Source organism: Podarcis tiliguerta (assembly GCF_965153285.1).
Source record: "Podarcis tiliguerta genome assembly, chromosome: 3".
Taxonomy (NCBI): domain Eukaryota; kingdom Metazoa; phylum Chordata; class Lepidosauria; order Squamata; family Lacertidae; genus Podarcis; species Podarcis tiliguerta.
Genome location: NC_139536.1, coordinates 64511465 through 64538653, shown reverse-complemented (window position 1 = coordinate 64538653; position 27189 = coordinate 64511465). Strand labels below are relative to the sequence as shown.

The 27189-nt window shown below is 40.6% G+C and overlaps 1 protein-coding gene across 5 annotated transcripts in view; it reads left to right on the top strand.

The window, feature by feature from the left end:
- NKAIN2 (sodium/potassium transporting ATPase interacting 2) overlaps nucleotides 1-27189 on the top strand; it is a gene marked incomplete at its 3' end in the record, with an annotated part of 430177 nt that overhangs the window by 330434 nt on the left and 72554 nt on the right. For all 5 annotated transcript variants that reach the window (XM_083435134.1, XM_083435132.1, XM_083435130.1 and 2 more), the window contains one exon: nucleotides 10722-10922. In XM_083435134.1, the coding sequence (XP_083291260.1) occupies nucleotides 10722-10922 (201 nt within the window). The remainder of the gene's footprint in view (nucleotides 1-10721; nucleotides 10923-27189) is intronic.

The following is a 27189-nucleotide window of genomic DNA, read 5'->3' as shown; positions in this document are numbered from 1 at the left end:
CTGTTAAACTACCAGCAGTATACTATTAATTCTGCTACTTTGAGTTCCCATTTCCTAATGTTTTACAAGATTCTGAATTCTCTGAAGAAAGGGAGGAAGGAAGCTCTCAATATCATTTTCCCCAGCCAGAGCCCTATTGAATAAGACCAGCTTTCCAATTCAGAGTAATAAAAGCATCGATCTTCTAGCTCTCTGACACAGTAGTCCCTCTAATTCTGCATTAGCACTAAACACAAACAAAAAATTTAGTATAAGAAGCCCCAGGAGACAGTTCAACCACATTTCTGCATTTCCCAAGGCCAAATCAGCTACGGAAAACTTAATTTAAGAAACTGACACAGACACCACAGTTAGAATGGTAAATCTGCCGTCTGCCAGATACTGAAATAAAGTTTTCAATCACTGATTCAGCCTTCAGAAACAGGGAGTTTGGTTTCTAGCTGCCTCTCCAGGAAGTCATTCTTAATTAAAGTTCATTGCTTTTAGTGCTGAAAGGTATCTATCTGGAAGGACTTCGGGGAGTGAGGGCTGGTGGCTGAACAGCTTTTTCTTTCATGGACTCAGTTGATTAAAAAACTGGGATGCAGAAAACACTGCTTTAGAAGCTTCATTGTAAACATAATGGAAGCCCTTCTGCGCCATGGGGTGTGCCATTTAGTGGGGAGAAGCTGTGTAGAAGGAGGCTGCTGGGCCGCCATAGCAAGGAAGATGAGAAGACTTCCAAAACTCGTTCCACAAGCTGTGTGACCTATCAAGATGCCTTTGCACACTTGCTTCTGGATGTTACGTTTTATGGATCGGAGGACAGAAGCAAAGTTCATTGACTTTCTCCCTTTCCTAGGGATGGGGGAGAAATTCAATTCAGTTTGCATTTAAAAGTGATCTTACTTAACTGGCACTTTTCGAAACAATGCATGAACGAAAATACAGCAATTATTCAAAAGATGAACTTTGGCAATGCAGTTCTCCAGCCAAGCAATATGTATAAAAATGTATATGTTAGAGTAAAGTGTCTGTAAAAATGCACAGTAAAAATATACAAAAATATTAGGGGAAACTGATTTGCAAAGAAAAATGTGTGTATTAGGCAAAATTACACAAAAATATGTATATGAAAAGTAACTTGCACTAAAATGCTGATAAATTTTCATAAGAAAATGTTTTGTAAAAAAATAGAAAATAAACGTATGTAGAAATGAATTTAATGGAAAATGAGAAACTGAAATAAGCAAAATTGACATACTCTCCCAACATTACCCTTTGCTTACATAGCTGCAAGTTTGAGTGGACTTCTAAGTATTCATCTAAGAGAGTTTCCAAGCAAGAACACATAAAGAGCTGAAACAGTCCAAGTTTGTGGCTTCATTCTAGTTGAGCTACATTTTCACTGCCTACAAGAGTAGCTGTAAGGGGTGTATCTACAACTGGACCAGTTCAGAGAGCAAATTTCTTCTCACATCACAGGATGACTGGATGTACTTGGCAGCCTTCTGTATTTCCCAGTACTGCCAAATTTGGGGGGGGGCATGTCTCTGTTTTATAACAACTAACAGAACTAAGCAATGAATCATGGTTCTGCATCATTCATGTTTGTGCTATATTGCTTGATTTATCTATATTTGATAACTGTACTCAGAATGTGTGAACTTGATCCACTGTAAAGGCCTTGGCTTATGGCTACAAGAGGCAATATGAAAAATCTGTCTCTGGTGATAGAGTCTTCAAAGAATATAGCAAATTCCCAGTGGATTCGGGTCTCTAATGGCTGTAGAAGGCCTTGAGTGATGAACATGCATGTGTGAATCACACCAAGAAGTTTGCAGCGTAGTGACAGACTGTGGGTAGGTCAAAACCACCACAGTCAAAGATCCACTGTTTTCAGTGAGACTTTAAACATCAGGACACACCAAGAGGCTTCTGAGTGCTCGCCAGCAGGGCCTCAGAACTGTAGTTGTGCTGGAAAGTCCTGTCAAGTTCTTGCTGGGATCACAGTGCTGACCAGGACTATCTTTTCTCTAATGCAGAGCCCTGAGTCTGCAGTGGAGTACTTTTACACATTGGCTGCTCCTTTGAGCCTATGCATCAACATCCTCCATTGAAGTTCATAGGGCCACACATTTGAACATTGGCCATCTGTGTCAGTAATAAATCATGAGAACATACAGCCTGCTAGACCAGCCGATAGCTCATCTAGTCCAGCATCCTGTTCCAACAGTGGCCAACCAGATGCCTGTTGGAACTCTTCTGAGCACAAGGGCCGTCTCATTTCCTGTGGTTTCCAGCAACTGGCATTCAGAAGCATACTGCCTCTGACCATGGAGGCAGAACGTATCATGGCTAGTAGTCATTGATAAGACTTATCACTGGATTGAACAAAGGGTTTGTAACCTTGAAAGACCTCAGTCTCAGAGTCATGTGTTCAGAATTGTTTAAATTAATGGACCTTCAACAGAGCTAGAGTTTATATCATACAGTGATGATTAGATTTCAGTTGTGTAGGAGAAGAGGTGAATAGCACATAAATTGTGGTCCCCTGGTGGAGCCCCTATGGCCTGCTGGTATACATGCAAAGAATACTAAAATATTAGGTGGGCATTGATCTATTCACCAGTATACTTCTCATGTTCTTAAAAAGATCCTGGGCGCTTATGCCTTAACTTTTAAGAGATTGTCTGTATGCATTCTTGGTTTGTGAATTTTAAACGCATTGGCAAATCGCATTGATCCTAATAAAAAAGAAAAAATTGGGACCATAAAAGACTGAAGCCAGTTCACGTGTTCATTCCAGGCCATGTCTTCCCCCTTCTATTTTTTTCACAGCCAAAGCTGCCAGCAGGCTATGCACAAATGAGGATTTATGGATCAAGGCCAGTTATGTGGGTTCAACAATACCGAACCCTGTAACAAAAGTGTTTATCCAACCATCTGCTTTTCTGAATGTTTAGAATTTACATTTTCTCCAGTCGCACAAATGAAAATATACAGCATCCAGACCTGTGCTTGGAAACGTGGCACATTTGAATGTGTCTTTTTAATTTTAATGACACATTAAAAATTTAAATAGTTACATTCTTTGTCTCTGCCCTTGAATTTATCACATCCAGGTGGAAGCTCAAGATTATTATTATTTTCTTAAATGACCATAAATATTTAGGTGGCTTTTGCCATCCTTCAGCAACAGCACAGAGGATGATTGTGACATGTTCGCAATGTTAGCTTTTTGGTGCTGCATTTTTAAGCCTCCATTGACCTTTTATTTTCTACAGTAATTGCAATATTTCTCCAGACTGTTTGGACAATGCCCAGAGGATAGGAAGAATCACAGATCCAGGGTTTTTCGGAAGAGTGGGTGGATGGGCTTGCAAAGTTTCTGTTTATAATTAGCAAGTCATGGGTAGAGAGAGAGAGAACATCTTTAAAAAAAAAAAATCCACTTAATTGTTTACTACTTTCTGCAACATGCACAGTATTTAGGAATGCCAGTTCTTTCTACCTATAACTCCACCTATCCAGATGGGAGACCTCACAACAACTTGCAGTGCCATGCTATTCTGGCTTAGTGTGGTTACAGTGAAGACAGAACTGGCTATAGGCATTCAGATGGTTCAGAGGGGATAGGAGCATGAAGAGAAAGCATCAAGTGGAGCACGCACCTCAAATAAACCGAGGCTCTGCTCTTACAGGTTTCATGGCTCAACTCTGAAGACTTGTTGTTTAGTCGTTTAGTTGTGTCCGACTCTTCGTGACCCCATGGACTAGAGCACGCTAGGCACTCCTGTCTTCCACTGCCTCCCGCAGTTTGGTCAAACTCATGTTTGTAGCTTCGAGAACACTGTCCAACCATCTCGTCCTCTGTCACCCCCTTCTCCTTGTGCCCTCCATCTTTCTCAACATCAGGGTCTTTTCCAGGGAGCCTTCTCTTCTCATGAGGTGGCCAAAGTATTGGAGCCTCAGCTTCACAATCTGTCCTTCCAGTGATCACTCAGGGCTGATTTCCTTAAGAATGGATACGTTTGATCTTCTTGCAGTCCATGGGACTCTCAAGAGTCTCCTCCAGCACCATAATTCAAAAGCATCAATTCTTCGGCGATCAGCCTTCTTTATGATCCAGCTCTCACTTCCATACATCACTACTGGGAAAACCATAGCTTTAACTATATGGATCTTTGTTGGCAAGGTGATGTCTCTGCTTTTTAGGATGCTGTCTAGGTTTGTCATTGCTTTTCTGAAGACCTAAAGGAAGGGAAAACCTGACGTCCTTTGGGACCAAAGTAGCAGCAGCCTCTGTATTTCAAGCAGGAGGCTGGAGCTGAGGAAGGCTGTCTAGATTGAAGCACCTCCTGCTACACTCTTAATAACCTGCAGCCCATCCTAAAGTAGGTTGAGGGTGGCAGTGTGAAGCCCCTGCCCCTCTTAACAAGCACCAACAAGGAGAAAGAAGTTCCCTGATGCCCTGAAAATATCTCAATTGCCTCACAACCTTGCTAACTCTAAGGTTCTCCTATTAAACTGCCATGAAGATGAGGTTTTATTCCCACCACTCCCTGTTTTCCCTTAGGGAAACTGGTTTCTTCTCTTTTGTGGGCCATTGGAGTCAAGGCCCTAATGTCACCTGGGTCCCAGCCACAATCTGCCTTCAGCCCCACAGTAACTGAAAGCAGGAACCAGATCAACAAATCCCTTCCAGTTCCATGAAGTAAATCCTTGCTACTCTGCAATATGTTGGGGTGCTGGTTCAGTTTCAATAGAAATGACACTCCTGTATGGAAGGAGAGATCAAATACTTGCCAACATGTCTTGGCACAAAGAATGTCAAGGTATGTGCAGTTTTGAAACCAGAAGTCAGGAGTCAAGTCCCTCTTCTCTCAGTGCAAAAAGCTCAGCTCTAAGGCATTTATAGTAACATCACTAATAAATTGTGTGTTAATAATTGAAGTGAGTGCCTTGAGAGAGTATTTGCAGATCAGCTTTATCGCATCAACTAAGAATAAAGGTCTTCGAGACTTGGCTGCTGGGCAGGCAATGCCTAGAATCTCTCCGTTTATACATCAGTAAATACAAAATTTGAGTATTGTGCTTGCAAAGTTTGCTCTCAATCATGGCCAGCATATAATGACTTTTTGTTTCACCTAACTGCCATTCTGAAGCTGGTAAGATTTTCCTAGAAAGATATATGCTGTGACTCACTGTGAAGCATACAAGCCCTCTCCTTTAGATTAATATAATTTCAACCTTGAAATAGGATGAAAATAATGTGCTGAGGTCCCACTGTTCTCACCATGGGCTATACTCCTGCACTGGTTTACTCCCTGGCCTCTTGCCATAGTGGATGTTTCAGCGGCCAGTAAACCCACCAACCTATTTTTACGGAGGTTTCCTGGGACTCTCCTTTTTTGTACACTTGCTTCTTGCCCACCCAGAATGCACTTTAAGTCAGAGTTGGAGAACTCACATGCTTGAGTATTCTATAGTGCACATTTTTATCTTTAATACAGTTGTAACCTCTTTCAATTATTTATTAACTCTTTATAAAATATTGATGAAATGGAGCCTTGCCACAAAGCAATTTGCCATCTTAGCTGTTGTTAAGATATTTCACATATTAACTGAAGCAAATGTCAAGTGCAGGGAGCCAAGCAACCACTGCACACACTTTTTTATTTTAAATTCACTTAACAACTAACTGTAGATTTATTTATTTGTATTTCATCCTTCTCCGCTCTTCTGTTGGCTAACCACATTGCTTATAACAAAACTAAGGCCTTTGAAAGTGCACCAAATCAGAGATTTGTACCTGAGTTGGAGTAAACAGCCCATGGGTGAACCTTATATTGAACTGTATTCTGGGCACATCACCTTTTTCCTAGCTATCACACAGCAACCACTTTCTTGTGTCTATTTCTAAAGATATGTGCAGTGGCAAGAGCTGTGTTCTGCCACTCCCTTCTAGCAGACACTTGTCATAGCATGGCCCAGGGGCCAAAGGCATCACTCTGGATCCCTGGACCAGGCCACACCCTGCACTGGCCCTGCTTTGAACACTCCTTGAGTGTTATTACTGGGTTAGAAAATACTTTTCGCTTGCTGCTTTATAGTATTTTGAAATCACTTCAAATGTTTCATAGGAACTGATTTAATAATGCTAATACTAATAATACAAACAAGCCTACTGCACAAAGGTATCCTTAACCCCTGGCCTACCTGGCAGCTAGTCAGTAGGCCAAGTCCAAAGTCTGAGGTTCAATCCACACAAGCAAAGTCCAAAGACACAGTCCAGGGTCAATCCAAGAAGCCAGGTCTGAACTCCAACAGTCAAGATACAATCTAGAGTCAAACCCAAAGGACAGTTTCTGTAGAGATCCAGGAGCATCCAAGTCAAAGTCCATCAACATGGGCAGTTGAGAAGATGCAGCGCCTCAGCTCTGCTTCCTTTCTGTACTTTGCATGCTGATTGCAGCATCTGGGTTTGACCCTCACCTGTTCCAAGTCTACTCCAGCTAAGGAATCATGCAATTCCTTCCAGGGCTAGGGAACCCCACCTGGTTAGCTAGGACTTGGGCTGTGGGCCCTTGCCTTGCCTCAGCCTCCTAGAGCGCCTGTCCTGCTGATCCCTATGCCTCAGAGCCCGCTGTGTTTGTGGGAACAGGGGCCTCTCTGGCTCTAGGTCCTGCAGCTCTGGATCCTGTGCACTGACCCCCATTGCCTTGTCATCCTCTGTCACCCCATGAGCACTTCCTTCCCCGTCCCCTGCTTGCCCCGGTGTGTTCCCGTCCCACCTATACCCCTCACCAGGATCCTCTTCCTCCTCTCCAATGTCCTGCAAGTTCATGGCAAAAGGTGACTTGTTGCTTCTGGTCCTGTCCACCACTGGGATACTGGCCTCAGAAGGTTACCTAGAAAGAAATGCAGCCCTCATGTTGAAAAATGCCCCCCGCCCCTATGTTTTAATGTAGGAAATGTGGTGGTGCAGTTCCATATGCTAGGCAGTTAACTGGCAATTTACATTTTCATTTTCAGTGGAGTATGAAAGCTGTTCTCCTTTCATATGATAAGGGACCAGCTGCCATGTTCCATGCTGCTAGAAATTTTAAGGGAGTTCAATGCAACATATCAAGAGATACTCTCTCCACTAAGAGATGTTCCTCATAGCAACATGTCAATTCATGCCCTATTCGGGCTCAGCTAGTATTCAATTGCCCAATGGTTAATCTAGTCTTGAATGAAAGAGCAGAATTCACGTTGTTGAATTTATTGTGGCATGTAGAGCAAAATGAGATGACATATCATGGCAGAAAATTGGAGCTGAGTTGATGTAGTTTTCTTAGTTTCACGTTCGCTTTTATTGTTGAGAAGCACATCTGTTTTCCAGGGTGTTTTCAGCAGTTTCCAGAAATTAAATCTAGTTTTTATTTAATTTGTGGACACTAGAAGAAAATGTTCAAAAACTCCTCAATACTGTTCTTAAGAATTGTGCTGTCCTTGAACTAGCTCACAGGGAAGTTGTACAATCTCTTAGGCTGTCAGACCAAGTCTAAGGAAACATAGTTCTAAGGAATTTAAGCAAAATCCATTTTTATACTCCTTTCTCTCCTTTCTCTCTCTCTTTTATACTCCTTATACTCCACTGCCCCCAGCCCTAACAACAATTTCACAATCAATATAAAGGGTTTATTCGTTTAGGTCAGGTTTGGCCAGACATACTCAGGAATTGTACAGTTCCCTTACTCCAACGATCCACGAGCTTTCCTGAATTGTGGGCAAAATTAGAAGCAGCAGAGTACTTGGAGCTTTAAAAATAAGCTTTTGTGGCTTTTTTGCAGTGCTTTTGTGAATGACTCTTACAAAAATCAGAGAAACAGTTCCATTTTCTTAATATTTGCTTAGCTGTTCAAAACTGCTTCCCATCATTGACTAAGCAAATTCCATCTTGAAACTCGGCAAACAATTCAGTTCAGCTCTACTAGACATGCATTTTTGTGTTTGATACAAGTTGGAATCACTAAGGGCAGGAACGAATTGTTTTGGTGAGGGACTTATAGTGTGAGGGAAATATAGTGTTTACTGGATCAACTTACCCACTTGTCTGTTGACACTATCAAAGATTTCTGAAGAGTTACTATCTAGTTTCAACTGTTCCAACATCAACTGTTCATCTGACATGAACTTGTCTCATCCAATACGTGATTCTTCTTGGTTGTGACTTTGATTGAGCCTGAGGTGTGCATGTGTGTAATCAGCAGTCATCTCTGCAGGATGATTTTTCAACAGGATGATTGGCAAACACCCTATGCTGCTCTACCAGTATCTCTTACGGAAAACCAAGGGCACTATTTCTATATGGATTGCTTATCAACTGGGCTGGGGAAGAAAGTCAGTTCAGCAGGCTAGCACTGAAAGGCTAGCCTACCTAATTCAAACCTTCCAAAACAATACGTGAACCAAAACAGAACCAAAACAGAACCATCCGTTGAAAGGCACACTTTTCTAGCTGTTGCAAAGCACTTTTCCAGCCAAGTAATTTATTTTTAAGAATCATATGCTTGGGTAAAATGTACATGCATCTGTTCGTGAAAATAGCATACAATAATGGATTATATGTGGGGGAACTGATTAGCAAAACTTGTGTAGTCGGCAAAAAATGCAGACAAAATGTGGCTATTAAGATAAATTTGCACTAAAATGCTGGTTTGTTTTCCTGAAGACTTTTTAAAAAATCACAAACTGATGAGGAAATGTGGAAAACAGAACCAGAGACTGGAAACCGAGAGAAACCAAAACTGACAGACTTGACCATGTCTACTTCCAGAGGGTGGGTGGGGAATCAGATCAGAGGTGTTTAAAATTATAGTTTCTAAGCAAGAATTCATGAGAGGAGGCATGCCTAGATAAATTCTTTCTTTAAAAAAATTATGATACATTCTCGCAGGCAGGCCACTTGTGAAGTTGTCTAAGCAAACCATGTTTCTAAGAATCCAGCTTGTGCCTTTCTATTGAAATAAACTCATACCTAACCCATTTAGAATCATCTTTTGTCACCTTAAGAATGCCAAGCAAGACACATTTTTGTATATCACCCCCACTCCTGTTTCTCACTTGGACAGAATGCTAAATCTACTTTAATACACTCATTTTCATTAGCAGGGCTTTCAAATATCATCAGGATTTACAAAAGATTGACAATATTCATAGGCAATAAATAAAACTTGCACAGATGTAGCTCTGTGTCCTGAAGAGGAAGCAACTGTTTGTTGAACTGGGATTATAAATGCATCCTCAACATGAATGCTAGTAAGAATACAATATTGACATGCCAAATGTGTATCAACACTTCCTGTTAAGTTCTACAGCTTCAAGGCAGCTGTTTCCCTGGCAGTCTTTGAAACACAGATGTTAAACAGAAAACATACGGCAACTACTCAAGGCAGGGTGGGAGAGGTCCCTTGCTATTATTGCAGACATTTTTAGAGTCCACTCAAAATTCATTCAGCCTGTGGTATGCACAGCCGTGTGGTATGCACTATATTAATAGTGTGTACAACAGTGGTATAAAGCAACATAGTTGTAATAGTGGTGTTTCATCTTAAATTTTGATGCTCCAAAATAATAGATGTGAACAATAATAAATTAATCCACTGGTTTTTGTGCTTTAGTACCAGTTGTTTTATTTAGTTACTAATAAGTTGAGCCTAAGCTGTGCCCTCAGCATACTTGTACTACCTAGAAGCGATCTGCACTGTTAGAATTGACAGCATCAATTGCTTGTTGAGTGTTGCAGAGAGTGAAAGCTGGTTTCAGTGCTCAGTGGAATCTGAGGAGACAGCACTGATCTCTTGGGGCTGTGAAGAGCAGCAGCAGAGATGCTGCCTTCTGCTGCATTGAAGTTCCCTTGATCAGTGCTTCCCCCCCCCCCAAAAAAAAAAATCTTAACTTGATTTGCAAAATGTTAGTGATAAAAATAGTGGGATTGTCTGCATGATATGTGGGATTGATTGGGCTCAGAGAGGGCATTTGTGACATGAGGCTTTGCCTTTCCTCTGCATGACTGAGCACATGTGCTGGTTCTCTTTCTCTGGATATTCCTTTCTACTGAATGTGCCAGCTGGTGGCAGACTTTCTTTTCACTGAAAATGCATGAGACAGCCACGGTGCCTTGGGAAATAGCTTTCGGCAATAAGTGTTGCCTTGTGAAGGGTTAGGAAAATAATAAAATGGAGCTGTGTATAAACATTTTTATGGAAGCAGAAGGGGAAAAGACAAGAGCTTGGTGTGATTACAATGTCACATGTATTATACATACATTTTAAGGGCATAAGAAGAACCCTGTTGCATCAGGCCAAAAACGCACCTAGTCCAGCTTCATGTTTTCACAGTGGCCAAAGAGATACCTATGAGATGCCTACAAGCAGGACATGAGCACAACAGCACTCTCCCCACTTGTAATTCTCAGAAACTGACATTCAGAGGCACACCTGCCAGTGGACCCATTTATAAACGTGCCATCCTCTTTGGAACATAAATGGAATGGAAACGATTCAAATTCCAAATTCAGATTCAATTTTTATTTGAGTGTCATGAGTGAATGAGACTTTGAACCCCATACTTCATTCAACTCTCATGCTTCTTCTTAATGGATCTATGCAGATGCCTGTTCTTTCTAATGATAACAGAAAATTGGACCTTGATCCATAATCCTACTTCTTCTTCTTTTATCCTCTTGACAGGAAACAGATCTTATATTGACCTTCAATATCTCAATGCACCGTTCTTGGTGGATGGAGAATGGGCCGGGCTGCACAGTGACATCTGTGACCCCAGCCCCAGACTGGGCACCGGAGGACCATCGCTACATCACTGTCTCAGGTTGTGTTCTTGAATACCAATATATAGAAGTGGCTCACAGTTCCCTACAGATCTTTCTTGCAGTAAGTATCCAATTATCTCCTCTTTCAGCACCCTTTTGTGTAGTATATCCCAACAGAGTACAATGTAACTATATAGCTAGATAGGCACAGTTTAAGCAATCTTTAAGTTTTAAGCATCTGTTTTCAGTATGAATCGCATTCTTAAAGGATTACTGGTTAGTTGGCATATGTCTGTCTCAGGAGACAATGGAGGAGTGCGCCTTTGGAGGTGAAGTAAAATTGTTGGAAAGTTACAGCATCTGCTGTTACTGTAGAGACTGATATGGGAAAGACATGTTTTGTTGCAGCTGGGGCAGATGAAAGCATCTGGTTGTGCTGCTGTGGATGCACCAAGGCGTTTCTTTTCTCTGCACTCCTCCCAGTGGTCATTTGTCCTCTGGTCACTGCTATGGATGCACAACCTTACTTCCTGTCTCCAAGCACTACATTCTAATATTAATAGAGGGTGAAAAGTTAAGCAGTGTACTTCAGAATAACTGTAAACTATAGGTCTGGAATGCAAGCCTGAGGGTGCCATGTAAACATTCCACACAACATTTGTGTATTACTACAAAATTAGCACCAAAATGAATGCAACCCACTAGATAGTTAATTGACACCTGCCAAGTATGTGAGAAGCTCTCTCCTGCCAAGCTTTGTGGTCTATCTGTGCAATCCTATGTTGGTTTATTCAGTTTTACTTGAGTTCATGAACTTGGTGCCTAGTAAATGTGTATATAATGTAGCATGGATGGCATAGCAGTTGTGTGCCCAACAATGATGGCAAATAGCAACTGAGGGAAGGGTTACACTGGAATCCAATGAGGAGCTTGTCTTTGCCTTGCTACTCATATGTGGACCAAGTAGAATCAATGTGTTGGAAAGATTTCCTGCAGTCTTTTTTATTTGCATCTAATGTTTCTATCATGGGACGCATGTGGCGCTGTGGGTTAAACCACAGAGCCTAGAGCCAATCAGAAGGTCGTGGTTCGAATCCCCGCGACGGGGTGAGCTCCTGTTGCTCGGTCCCTGCTCCTGGCAACCTAGCAGTTTGAAAGCACGTTAAAGTGCAAGTAGATAAATAGGTACCACTCCGGCGGGAAGGTAAACGGCGTTTCCATGCGCTGCTCTGGTTTGCCAGAAGCGGCTTAGTCATGCTGGCCACATGACCCGGAAGCTGTACGCCAGCTCCCCTGGCCAATAAAGCGAGATGAGCGCTGCAACCCCAGAGTCCTGAACCTAATGGTCAGGGGTCCCTTTACCTTTACTAGTGTTTCTATCATCTCTGTTTCTGCAGATAGGAGATACCTAAATGAAGTAATCCACATATATGTCCTTCAGTTCTAATATACCAAATTTCCCCTAGTTACTTTCTTTGATTTAGAATGACCACAAATAATTCTCGGTTTCGTGGTACACTTCACTTGGTTCAAAATGATGGATTCTTCTTTCTTTCTTTGGCTCCTCTGTTTGACCAAAACAAATGTCTGAGGTATGAGCTGGTTTGGTGATAAAAGTATATTAACTCATGTTGCTCTATACATTAAAATGTCCTCATTCACTTAATGGCTATTGATTTTGCCCGCTTGTTTCAAAGTCACCATTTCATTTTCAAATCCCTTGAGTTAACAAATATAATTCCATCAAAATAAAATAATCTTAGTTGAGATATCTTCACTACCCATTTCAAGTCCTGAATAAAAAGTAGACAAAGCAAAAAATTATTTTAAAAACCATCATTGTATGACATTTTCTTGTTGGCATCTACCTGTCTTGGGAGACAATGAAGGAGTGTGCCTTTGGGGAGTGAAGTCAAGCTGTTGGAAAGTTACAGCACTTGCTGTTACTGTAGAGACTTGGTGCAGGAGAGACATGTTTTGTTGCAGCTGGAGCAGATGAAGGCATCCGGTTGTGGTGCATTTCTTCTGTGCCCCCCCCCCCCGTGGTCATTCCTCCTCTGGTCACTGTTATGGGTTCATGACCTGTCTGTCTCCAGGCACTGCGGTCATATGTAAGCACTTGATGTTGCCAGCCTTCATGTCATGTTTGCAGACATCTTTCTTTTTGAAGTGTGCATTTCAAAGAATGTCTGTGTTTTGGTTTGCATACTGTTTCTTAAACTGCAAATTAGGTAGGTTTGTCTGCAAATGCAAACCAGATTGAATTCCCTCCCTAACACTACTATCTATATCCTTACAATGGCATGCAGCAGTCATAGGATGAGCAAGTAGAGGATTAAAACATTTACTCACTTTGTTTATTTGCCTGTTGTGTGATTTATGCTATTTTTTCACATTCTTATCAATAATTACTGGACCAAACAGCAGGAATTTTCATCCACTGTTAGGTTACCACTCTCCTACATTGCAACAGTAGTGTTTTGGCTGGGTGGATTATACAAATATATGGCAGATGGGCATAGGTCACAAACATATATAATTTTGTATCTTTCACTCCAAGTGATTTATTTTAAGTTAAAATAAGATAAGCCACATAATATTTGCAAAGCACAATCTATTGTCGTTATAAATCAGAGATTTATCATTGACTCTAGTAGGAAGAAAATCACACCTACAAACTGTTTTTACACAGAAATTATTGTTGTTGTTGTTGTTGTTATTATTATTATTATTATTATTATTATTATTATTATTATTATTATTATTACTGCCCTTCATCTGAGGATCACACGGCAGTATGTGTGTGCGTGTGTGTGTGTGTGTTTCTATATTTTGTATATGGTTCAATGTTATCCTTTTGTAGGAAAACAAAAATCATTTTTATGGGAATTATTTCCAGTTTACCATCCAGTTCTACCAGACTAAAGGGATAAAGTGGCTGTGTGTAGGGATGGATGGATCTGTCAATTCCAGTTTCTCTCATTGTTCCCGCCTTGATTTTAGTTTGCCACATGGCTGCCTTGGAGACATGGCATAACACAAAGTGGCTGCCAGATCTAAAAGGGCAGAAAAGGAAACAGGACCACAAAATGGAGCAGATATGCCCCTCATCAACTCCATCCCACCACCAGTGGGGGGGAAGGGCACTTATATCAGCCGCCGCCACTGTTGCTCACAGTTGAAAAGCACTTTGCACCTCTGTTCAGTTCTTGGTGTCCAGTCCTGCCATCCAATGAAATGTGGGCATTTATAAAGGTGTGTGTTTAATGTAGGAAACACTGGGCCACTGCAAATAGGAACTGAGCAGGAAGAGCGAACATTCTCTCGTGCACTCATGTGAATTTTGGAGAGGATATTTATTGAGACCTTTCACAGGTGCCATAGTAGGTTCTCCTGGGCACACTGGCACCCATGGGCACTGTGTTGGAAACCTTGTCCTAATATGTGTATTTTTGTACACATTGTTTGGTTTGAGAACTGCATCACAAAATTCAGAGAATTTGAATTTTGAAGGATGGCTGCATTTCTGTTTGTATATTGTTTCAGGGAGCGTGAACAAGGTAGGTTCACATGAAAATGCAAACCAAACCAAATTCCTGATCCACCCGTAGCTGTGACAGATGGATCTTATGTGTAACTTGTGTACTGAACTCCACTGACTCCCTTTTTGTGCTACAGGTCTCTGTCATACTAGGCATCCAGTGTGTACACACACTCCCTACAGGGGATAAAATAAGCAAAAGATAATTCAGTCAGTAGAGCATGAGACTTTTAATCTCAAGGTCATGCGTTCGAGCCCCACATTGGGGAAAAGATTCCTGCAATGCAAGAGGTTAGACCCTTGTGGTCCCTTCCAGTTCCATGATTCTATTTGCGAACAGCAGTCCTAAGTTGCACTAACTGAACCAAAGAAAAATTATTTATCAGCCGCCCTTCAGGTGCTGCCTCTTCTCTAAATGCAAATGTAAATAAATGTGCTACATATGCTACTAAGCATAATTCAACAGTACCATAACAGGAAAAAATGAGCAAAAGTCCTTCCTTCATATACTGTAAATACATCATCACTAACAACTTAAATACAACCAACTACAATAATTTATATAAAGGCTGGCCATTTCCATATTGATCCTGCTGAGTGCCTTCCTATATAACATGCTATGTATTGACCACAATTTCTCTTTGCTTGCACTGAAACTAACGTAATACACTGCAAGAATTATCATGGTACCATTACTAACTTTCCTTTCTGTTTAAAAAACAAATCCCGTAATCAAGTTAGCGATTCTAGAGCTTTACAGTAAGTGCTTGCGTTTCAGGACAGCATAATTAATTTTAGGGCTGAGATGAGTATTTGGGACCTTGTAGTTTCGGTGTGCAAAGGGGGCCTAATATGTTTCTCCAAAGTCCTGCAAAAATTCAGATTGTTACTGTAAAAGGATCAAGCATCTGCAACCTCAGGGCCATTTTTGCCCTTATTCTGAACTACTTTTGTTTGCCCTTGAATATTACCACCAAGCAAACTCTTATTGTGATGACATTACCATAACTAGAAGGACTGTTTTCAAACAAAAAGCAGCAGCTGACTGGAGCTGCAAAGAGGTCAGCCATTGGGATGGTGCTGGTTGAATGCAAGCGCTGCAGCAGTGCGGGCTGCATAGTTTATGTGCAGAAGATACACTTTTTCACCACCTTTTGTACTTCTCCTCCTGAAAAGTCACTCAAACGTACCCACACTATGCATTTAAGGTGCACTTATGGCACATTCGAAGCACATGACTTCACCCCAAGAATTCTGGGAAGCGTGGCGTGTTAAAGGTGCTGGGAATTGTAGCCCTGTGAGACATTAACCAGCACCATGACCAGGCCCAAAGGCAGACTGCAGTGGAGCCAAGTAATATCTTCAGAAGGACACAGATTCTCAGTTCAGAATCATTACCTTATGTTCACACATACAGAGAAATTTCTAGAAGACCTAGTGGTTTCTAAGAATCCTAGTTTCAAATCAAGTAGTTTTTAAAATGCAGGTTATGCAACTCTAAGATCAGCAAGACAGATCAGCCAAATAAAACAGGGCAAGCAATGTGACACTGAATGTACTTTAACAAACAGCTGTTTACTGATTGTGGCAGATGTTATGGGCATTGTCGTATGGATCCATTCGTTATAGGCTAAATGGTGGAGTGGTCAGTGTTTCCTTGTAGTGGTGGGATCCTATTTAGATCTAGGTCCCTTCCAGCTCTTTGATTCTAGGACTTTGAGCACTGCTGGCACTTCTGAGCACTGGTTCAGATCAGAACAAAAAGCAATGGCTACAGTTTTAAGCAAGGGCACAATTTCCCCCACAAACTAAGGAGCCAATTCGGTTTTGTAGAGCCAGTGGGGAAAGAAGAAATGTGACCTGAAGTCAAATGCAGCTTGCCAGTAAAATGAGAGATATCCTATTCTTTTTTCTCAGGTCTAAACAAGAAGTTCCAAGGCTCAGCTTTATTAGTCCCTAACTTTGGAACCTTTCCTCCAATCTCTGGTTGGAATTAGGCACTAAAGTAGAAGTGAAGACAGCCACATATGACTGGCTGGAAGACAAACTTGCTTCCTTCCCTCTTTAGTGTCCCAGCCACGAAGGGCATGCTCTTAGTTATGAAAAGTGCCTAGGTTTGGTTTGGTTTTTGCAACCGTGTTTGACTAGGTATTGCTCCCATTTCATTGCATTGTGTCTTTTGTTTTGAATATTTTGCTGTATGCAAATGAGAAAAGAGTCAGATTTGTCAGAACTTCAGCTCCAGTGCCTGAACCACTTAAAATCAAGTTTATGATGAATGTCAGTATGGTTACTTTCTGTTAACCCTTCTCAGAACAGCCAAAGACCTCTAGCATCCAGATGGTGAGAGTGGGGGCAGGGTGGGTGTGACAATTGTAGATTTCTCTTTCGCTAGAAGAAATTTTCATTATACTTCTGTCAATCAAACACTGCAAGAGGTTTTCAAATAGCAGGTGCTATCTATATATCCTTGGCTCACATCCTGCTGAAATGAGTGGCTTTCATGCCAACTTTTATAAGGAACATGTACATATTACATATCTGCAGCTTACAAGTGAACGTTCATCTTGAAGAATTTTCTTACAATGTATTGAAGAGAACCCACCAAGGCAATCAACAGACTGGCAATAATTTGTCATGTTAAATGAACCAAGATCTTTTGTAATCAAGTTTGGGCTCACTGGGCATGGTGGAGAAAAAGAACCTTATTTGATTAAGATGGAGCTCTTAGCTAGGTCAATACAATTCTTTTATTGTTATATTTTTTAAAAAAAGCAGAACTATTGATTCTAACTGATACAGATAGGTGCCATAGAAACACTAGTCCTTAAGTCACGAACGAGTGAAATTAGTAGAAGGGAAGAAGGATTTGAGCCACCCCCCAATGATAATGTAATAACACCGTCATGTCTTATTAGCAAAGAAGTGACCAGCTTTAGGCTGCTGTGACATTGCCTGAGAGCATGGTATATTCCTGAGAGTCTGCTTCACAGTATTATTAAGGAACACCTCATTAGGGGTGGAAGTACTGAAAAAGAAGCTTCTTTTTTACCTAGCCACATTAATGTATTGTTTATCAGGTCTGATTTACCTAGTCACCACAAGCCCTTCCTTTTTAAAGGGAATTTCATATACAAAACCTGCCCTTGATCTTTCACAAAAAATTTTTATTTTAAATTGGGTTTGATGGAAACTATATGGAATAATTCAACACTTTTGTCAGCTTCGCAATGAATTCCATGCCTTGGGCTCAGGGAGACTAATCCTGGACTGTTATCATTTTATCTTGCAGTTCATCATTACTATAATGCACTTGCCAAATGACTTTCATGATGATGGATTGGCTGTATTAGGAAGGAGGGCATTTATATTGCAAGGGCCCTTGGGAAAGTACAGAATGGTGCCTTGCACCCACCTATAGAAACTCAGTGAGGGCTTCACTTCACTTAGTTGTGCTTCCCATGTACTTACCATTACCTCCAACAACCAGAGAAGGAACCTGGCATCTTTATACAGTTCAAGGAAAGTATAATAATAATAATAATAATAATAATAATAATAATAATAATTGTGCAAGTGCACCTGCTTTTTGTGCTTCTTGGAAAATATATGAATAGTGAAATCACACTTATTGAGATGTGCTAGTTCCCCATCCACTCATTACTATGAATGTCTCCAAATGTAGGTGCACAAATCACTAGGATATCAATTTTGCATACTTCCGGTGTAATGTGCAAAGCTCTCCCTTGCTGTGCGTGTTTATGAATGAAAACGCTGCATGTATTATATAGAGGCAGGTTTGGGGGTAGAGTGAATGGTAGAGAGCAAAAATAATTATGGTTCTCATATTACTTTCTCTGAGAGATGCCTTTATTAAGCCCAAGTGCAGATTCTGTGGATAGCAGCTAATGGATTAAAAATTGTGGACGTTTAAGATGCAATTAGAAAACCACTTACTATGGAGCAGTCCCAAAGGCATTCCACAATAAGTAGTTTTGGTAATGGTGAGAGTAAATAATCAGCTCCTGACTATGTGGTTTCAGGACTGCAGTATAAGTGGGAATAAGAATTGCAAAGTTGGAGCCTCTAACATAATGAAATACCTTGTGGAAGTATTAACCACAAAAGATGCACAGTCTTTACTTTCCCTTTTGGCTTCTTACCAAATAATTTGGGCCACTCCTTTGTAGATATGTGTACATAAAAGATAGGGTGTTGAACCAGGGTTCAAATCCCAACTCAGCCATGAAGTTCACTAGATAACTTTGGGCCATTTCACTGTCTCTCAGCTCTACCTGCTTCACAGGGCTAGTGTGATAGTAAAAGTAGCATAGGGGCAAGGAAGCTCATGCTTTTTTATTCTGTCTTTCCCAATCTAGTTCCCCTGGGGGGGATCTCAGGGGGGTCAATACTGAAGGATTAGGTAGGAAAGCTGATGAGGGAAAGGAAATTGCCCCAAATGGTACAGAAATACCTTGCACAGGCAGAACTTGCCTCTTCTCCAGCAGTATTCCCTTTTCTCAAGAGAGTCCTCCAAATGTCCAGAGAGCTTTTTCAGAGGATACATATAGCTAAAGGCAGGAGTGGGTGAGAAAGTCTCCTTGCATGATCTTCCTTCCAGTTGCACTACTTGGGATGCGAACTTTATGGGGCATAGAGTATGTCGTGCCCTTTGGGCATGATTTTGATTTCTCTCTCCCTGATAAGTAAGAAAAATAATAACTTAGTGGTGCAGTCAGAAGTGGCTAGCCTGGGGGGACGGAACTGCAACACTAGCTTCCCAGCATCAGGGTTATTATTAAATCTCTATACCCCCCCTTCATCCAAAGATCACAGGGCATTTTATAATATAAGAGTTTCTGCAGCTTACTAGGTGAAGAAGTTGGGACACTATGGGCACAACAGCAGAAACAATCTTGCACTGCACCACATCACCCTTCCTGCTTCCTCAACCCTCTCCCAAGAAGTGGCAGTTCCATTGCTGCCAGGAAGCTAGTCTTGCCCCTCTGCTGTAACAGGTTAGCCATTTCTGAATGTAGTGATTAGAGTGCTAGACAAAGAACAGAGAGACCAAGATCAAATATCCATACTGCAACGAAGTCACTGGTGACCTTAGGAAAGTCACTCTTTCAGCCTAATCTACCTCCCAGGCCATCTTGAGGCACTTGGGGGGGAAGGCAGGGTATAAATATTAAGTATTTAATTAATAACAGAGAGCTGTACCTTACAGTCACCAGAATATGCTGCTGAAAGGGGGGGGGGGATCCATGGTGCAATTTGCTCTGACACCTAGGAGCAATCATCGCATGAAACCATGTAACGATAAAACAGTACCATGAGTTGCAGTACACCCATGACTGCAATGGGTGGTGGTGAGAATAAACTCACAGTGTGTTGCTGATCAATGCAGTGCACGGCCCTGAATGTTATGGCAGGATGGCAGTAAATTCATGGGACTGCTGATGGCTTTGCGTGAGGGTCATGTCTCATTTCTACAAAAGGGGTAAGTTTGACTAACATCTATGAGAACCTTCGTCGTTTTTGTTATAGGCTCTCGGGACTTGTCTTTAAAATATTTTTTTAAAAAATGTTCTGCAGGCTTCAGTGAATTATTATCAGCTAGTTACTAGATTTTCATCTGGTCTGCACTGTAGCATTGGAGTCTGCCTTTTCTCATGTCACTCACTGTGCCCTCTCATGCAGGTATTCCTTCATTCTGCCTCTGCTGCTAGAAAGAGGCAGTGGCAGGCAGCTTGAAGTGAGCAGCTGTCCTCAAACAAAGAAGGTAGAAATGGAGGAAAGGCTGTCGAATCCATAACAATAAGCACATCATGACATAATTACAGTAAATCTCCAGAGTGATCTTTATGCACATAATGCCATATGTTTTCAGAAGAGGAGATGTGCCAGTGTGTGTATTATAGTGGAACGTAAGCATCTTTTAACAATATTCCTGGTAGTGCTGAATTGATTTTTTTTTTTTAATCCAGGAAAGTAGCGTATATGTGATGAGAGAACAAATCAGTTAAGTAAGCTGTAGGTAAAATTTTAATAATGATTTTTTTAAGGCTGAAGGGCATAAAAAGACAAGAGGAAATGATTGACAGACATAATAAATATTGTCCTGTACAGATCATCAATTTAACCCTTCTGAGCACTCATACGTAATCATTTTTTCTGGTACTTTTGTAATATCCTTTCATTAGGTTATGCCACTATGCTATAACAACAGTTATGGGAACAATTCTTTATCACTGGTATTTTCATTTCACAGATCAAGAACTTATTGTCACTCATCCAAATACTCTCAGTTCTTGTTTTTATTTGCATGTGGTATATTTACTCCAAAAGGCAGCACAAATTGGTTCCACCTTATTCTCATCAACACTGTGTGTGAGAGTGACTCAAAATATTTTATCAGAATTTGAAGCTAGTTCACCCTGGTCCGAGTCCACAATACTATCCTTAATGCCACTGTGTTGCAAATGCTTTGTCACAGAAAACTCAAAGTTTTCAGACACGGAACAACTTTTGCAGCACAAATTCACCGGGTAGAAAGCTTCCTTTATTGACAGGAAACTGTCAAGGTTCTTCACATGCAAAAACTGGATTGGGAGGAAACAATGAATTTGTGCCAACTTTGGGGGAGAACCACCCCATATTCTAATTCATGGAACCTGCTCAAAGCCATTCAGTGAATTCCTAATTGAAAAGGCATATTTGGATCTTCTATACCAGAGTGGGGAAACATTTTTTTTCTTGCCAAAAGCCACATTCCCTTGGAGGTAATTTGTTTGGGGCTGTATGCTATTGGAGGCATTAATTTTAAAAGGGCATTGTTGTTCAGCATCTTTGGGGTTTATTCTCTGTTTTTATCATTTCCACTGGATGCTTCAAGGTGGGGGGGGTGCATGCCAGCAGGAAGTGGAACCAAAAGTGGGTAGGGACCCCCTCTTTCCGGTCTGTTACTGCCACCCCATTCCCTCTCACTCTGTCACTTGTTCTCCCACTTCTTCCTACCTGGCATGCTGGGGGCAGGGGAATGTTCTTCCCAGAGGTCTGACTTATCACATCCAGAGGGCTTTTACTTTTTCCTTCATCTATTTCAGATTTCCCATTTTCCCTCTTTCCTTCCCTCCTCCACTTTCCAAGCTTCCCATCTCCCTGTGTGAAATTAGGTCAAGGGCTACATGTTGCCCTCAGTTCACTGGTTGGTCACCCATGCTTTATACATTGTATGACCCAGGTTACAAATGCCAATTCAATGTCCTTCTAACAATACATATAATAGATGTTTCACTGTTCGTTTTTTTCAATGTCTTTGTTTGACTTTGAGTCGGTTAACAGCATTTAATGCTCCTACATACAAAGCACTTGTCAATATATGCAATAGCTTGTGGTCCGTCAAAGATTAATAAACTGCACTCTCCATGCCTGCTTCAGGAAATAACTTAGTCTTCTGAAGATTCAAACAGGATGGTATTTTGTTTTTTTGTTTTTAAATATGGGTGGAACAGCTTAAAAGCCAATTGATATTTTCAGTATTAGCTGGTTAGACAACCCTGTTTTTCAGAAGATTAACAGCCTAATGTCCATTAGAAAGAAGCTGGCAGTGGACCTAAGTGGTAACAAATCACAGATCATCCAGCTAAAGTTCAGTGACTCCAAAGGTTTACAAACTTCAGTTTTCAGGAATCAATGTTCTTTTTAGTTGGAGTGTTTATATTTGATATAGAGCTATCCTAAATCAAGAGGCAACATCATTCCATCTATTTTCCCTTATTCCAGAATTTTTAGAATCATGCTAGTCTGAAATGCATACATACAGTATTTGTTATACTGAACCATCACAATGTGAATGTATTTTTTTTATTTAAAACCAAGATGCCAGACTTGCTGTTGGGTAGTATAAATCCTAAATGCTACAAGAGCCTATGATCCTACAAGCTTCGTGCATCTTAGATTTCCTACTCCCATTCTTCTTTGCCAATCTTTTTGCTTTCTTAAAATTCATGTTTCAGATTTCCTTGAATAATCATTTCCTGAAGAGCTGAGCATAGCTGTCTTTCCCAGTTGTCTGTGATAGCACATTAATTATTCTCACAAGAAAAAGTGTTTAGGCTTAACACAATTATTCCTATGTTTTCATCATGACGAAATGAAATAAATCCTGAGACTGGATCTGACATGACATTTTAAAGGCACAGAGTTTGCTCCATTATCTGTAAAACAGTGAATGCAGGTGTCATCCAGTGTCTATAAATGTAACCCAAAAAGCAGCACTTTAGTCTATTCAAGCCATATACTGCAGTTCTAAAAGGAAGTTACAGGATTAATGAAACTATACCCATCAATATCACTGAAGGACAAAGTTACAACTTAAGTTCTGTTTTTTCCTGGGCACTTTGCTAATCAAAAGGTCCACCACCAGGTTCAGAATGCTTGAGAACAAAAGCGCGCATGTGATCTCCATGTCCTTTGTGGTTGCATAATAAGAACAGGTGTAGGAGTGGATTAAGATGAGTTTTCCTTTGGGGGCAGGTTAGAAGCAATTTCAACTTCTAGCTGTATCTTATGATGATTTAAGAGAACTTTTGAAGTCAGGTTATACAGTCGGAGAAATCACCCTTTCAAAAGTTTTGTAATTCCTACTTGAGCTAAGAAGCAGCTCTATCAAAGGTTTGAACCATGCTTATTGAAACCAAAGGCATTGCTGGCATGCATTGAACTTCCACCATGTGACAAGCTGTGTTTAACCAAAAGGACACACTACGGAGCAACTTTTTCATCTTAATGAGGAAGCTAATGTATCCAGCATGACATGACAGTAGAAGATGGACGAGAGAAATCAGTCTTCTAGAGTGAGCAACAACAAATAGCAGGGCAGAAAGGGGAATACCAGGATGAATGATGTTGCACTAAGTAAATGCAGTTACACATGCACTGGATTAATTACCAAGTTCTGCAAACATAAGCAGGAAAATAGTCTTATTTAGGAATCACTACCAGGGATCAAAAGATGTGCTGTGGCAAATGACGCAAAACCAACATTATGAATCCCTGGAAAGTCCAATGCTGCAAATTCATCACAAGCAGAATAACTGTATGCAAATTGCACCAATTAAGCAAGCAGTAGTACTTTGATCTATTTGCTCTAATAAATCAGTAAGAGTTAATCTATTAGACATCAGCAGATGATGCTAACAATTCATTTGAGATGCATTATTCTCGGGTCTCTGTCATAATAGAAAAATATTACAATAGTAATATTATGAGATACAGGCACACAGAAAAAATAAATTGGAATTAGAAAGCATGGAGTGGTTTTACATCCCAGGCCTATGACTGTTTACTTGCAGGTAAGTTTTACTAGTGGGGTTCACTCCTGGATTAAGTGTACATAGGACTGCAGCCCTGAAGAAAGCTGGCTGCTCTAAGTGTCTTCAGTGGATATGGCCCTCATTAAATCACGCTCCACAAAAAAAGGGTTTTCCAACACCGAGCTGCCAGGTTCTTCTAAGTACGCCTCACACTGAGTACAGGGAAAGGGAAGTGGGGAAGGTACAGGCCAAAGCCAATGAGCAGCAGTCCTGTGCATTCAAAAGCTCCTCAGTGATAAGGCAGCACTCCTGGAAATACTGCTGGGACAAAGAAGAGGGCAGAGGAAGAAACCAATCAAGCACTGGCTGGAGGAGCATTATTTGTGGATCCCTTGGGACGACTCCACAGCTCCCCACAGATCCACAGGCCGCACAGGTTGGGAACCACTGGTTTGAGAAGCATTATATTTATGTATTATTTATTTATTTGGAGCATTTATGTCATGCTCTTTAGCCAAAAGGCTCCCAGAGTGGCTTACGTATAATCAAAAACAAGACAGTCCCTACCTACAGGCTCACAATCTTATAAACTATGACACACAAGGGAAAGAGGACAAGGAGGGAAGAGGAAAGTCAAAATCAAAACTCATTACCTCCATGTGTGTGAGAGAAGTATAGACCAGAAGGGTGAGGTGATGCTTAACCATTTATCTCCTGGTGTGTGTGTTTTCTGAGCAAACTCCATTCCCAAAGTTCTTTTTCATTCTGCCCCCTGCAAAGTATCTGGTTTGGTCTGAAGGTATTTACAGTCCAATTTCACATAACATCATTATGGAGACTCCAGCCTTTGTATTTGTGAAGAATGATTTGTCTGTTTGTTTGTCTGTTTGTCGCTTTGAATTACTTTGGTTAAAAAAAAAGGTAACTAGTAAAGTTTAATAAATAAAATAAATAAATTGTCCCTGCTCTCATTATCAGGCAGTTTTATCAGTTTCCATCAGTTACTACTATTCAATATGGCAAGTACATGTAGGCACAATTTAAATATTTTATTTACAATCTGTATAATTTTTACCACATAACAGTAAATGACATATCTCACTTTGGCAAATCAAAACTTGAAATGTAAAGTAAGGTGAAATTAATGTGTGCGTGTGTGTGTTTAAAAAATGCAAATTGCTATATTAGCAATGGTAAAATCACTTTTTCAGGCAGGGAAATGTGCTGCTTGTATATTGATGTGTTGTGCTATTCACTGTGAACTAATGCTTTCCCCAGAAGTTAATTAACAAACTGCAGGCTTGCATTGTTGCATTACCTTTATTTAAAATGTGATGCATAATGCAAAATTGGCTCCTGGAAGCAAACCTAGATATCATTCAGCAAGTTCCCTACACAATGCAGAACTAGAGATGTGCTACAAGGCAATATATGACCTTAATTTATTTTGTTTACTGACAAATAAATGCCTCTAAAGCTGTAGAGATAAGCAAGCTGAGATGCTGTGGTATCTTGCTATTTGGAATGTTTGTTCAGTAAGGAATTTTTCATCTCCTGTCGCAGAATAATGCACCTGTGACCATAGCAGCTGATTGGAACTGGAGTAGATGCACAGAGGCAGATGGATTAAAACTGTCATAATTGTGGGGTTTCCTTCCCCCCTTTCCTGGATTATAATTTTAACAGGCTCCAGGTGATTTCTATTTCTTTGTAGCATCACTCATCTCAAATAAGTCCCGGCAGGCTTGGAAAGAGAAGATAGATGCATTTGGATCCCCCCCCCCATATGAACCCATTTGCATTGTGAGCACTTAAGAGAGTTGTGCTGTGAAAAAAGCAATTAGCTGCTTTAGTCTAGGGTGCCATTTAGAATATCCAGGTCTGTGCGCTTCATCATAAAATTGACCTTTTAAATTTTTTATGTCTACGATTCTCCATATATATATATATATATATATATATATATATATGATAGAGCCTAGAGGGCAGGAAAAAGAACTGGTTGCACATATAGAATTTATTAAAAGAAGTCTAGCCCTAAAGTACTGCTGCAGCTTTCTCCCTATTACTACGAATACCAAGCATATGGTATTGCAGCCTTAATGTTTAAATAACTGATGTAATTAAGTAACATAATGACACCCATTATAGAGAGATAGAGAGATAGACAGACAGATGATAGATGATGATAGATAGATAGATAGATAGATAGATAGATAGATAGATAGATAGATAGAGATAGATAGATAGATAGATGATAGATAGATAGATGATAGATAGATGATAGATAGATAGATAGATAGATGATAGATAGATGATAGATAGATAGATAGATAGATAGATAGATAGATAGATGATAGATAGATAGATAGATGATAGATAGATAGATAGATAGATAGATAGATAGATAGATAGATAGATGATAGATAGATAGATAGATAGATGATAGATAGATAGAGAGATGGTAGATAGATAGATTATAGATAGATAGATAGATAGATGATAGATAGATAAATAGATAGATAGATGATACATGATAAATAGATAGAGAGATAACATAGTCAAGCTATGCTCAAGGGAGTTAACAGTAATTTTTTTACATGTGGCTCAGAAACTTTGTGTCATCCTCATTACACCACCACCATCACCATCATACACACACACACACACACACACACACATTTGTTTTGTGATCGTTGAAAGATGTCCTCTAGGAACTGCTCTATATTGCAACAGTCATGTGGCTGGTGCTGAGAAATCCTTCCATGTGGCATAAACAGCATGTGCAGGGGGCGGGGCATGCTGTGTAGTATGTAAATGTCTTTGCCAAATGGATGTATCCACTGCTGTTGTCATGGCAACCCAGTAGGACCAATCCACACAATAAGCATCTTATGTTTGGCAGGACCTATTTAAGAAGATTGCTATGTGGATTGCCCCTGATGTGCTTTCACACCACTGGACATTCAGTTGTGAATGCTTGCCCAGGTGGCTTTTTTCAAATGTCTTAAAATAGTTTCCCTCACATTTCATCAAACATTTATGAGGGCTGAGCTTCAATTGGAGGGTGGTTTCACACAGGGCATTTTTAAGGTGGCACTGGTAATGTATGCGTTCAACAAATGCAGTTTTTCAACCACAGTGGGTTACAACATGTCAGAAAACCCAGGATTGGCTTGGGCTTGTTGCTACATAACATTCGCTGCGCTGGGACAACCGATCTCAGTGATCACGGGTAGGAGGAGGAGTTACGCTAAGACCAGACCTTGTCATTACAGAGGAGGCAGGTTTAGTCGTTGTCTGAGGACTATCCCTGCCTCCGGGTCTGGTCCTGACCGGACGGATACTAGAATCAGCAAGGGATACCCACATGACCTGAAGGTGCTGCTGTGCAATGCCAGGTCAATGATTCATAAAACCACTGCAATCCATGACTTGATCATGGATGGAGGATTTGACCTGGCATGTGTAACAGAGACTTGGTTGGATGAAGCAGATGGGCCTGTTCTTGCCGCTGCTTGTCCACC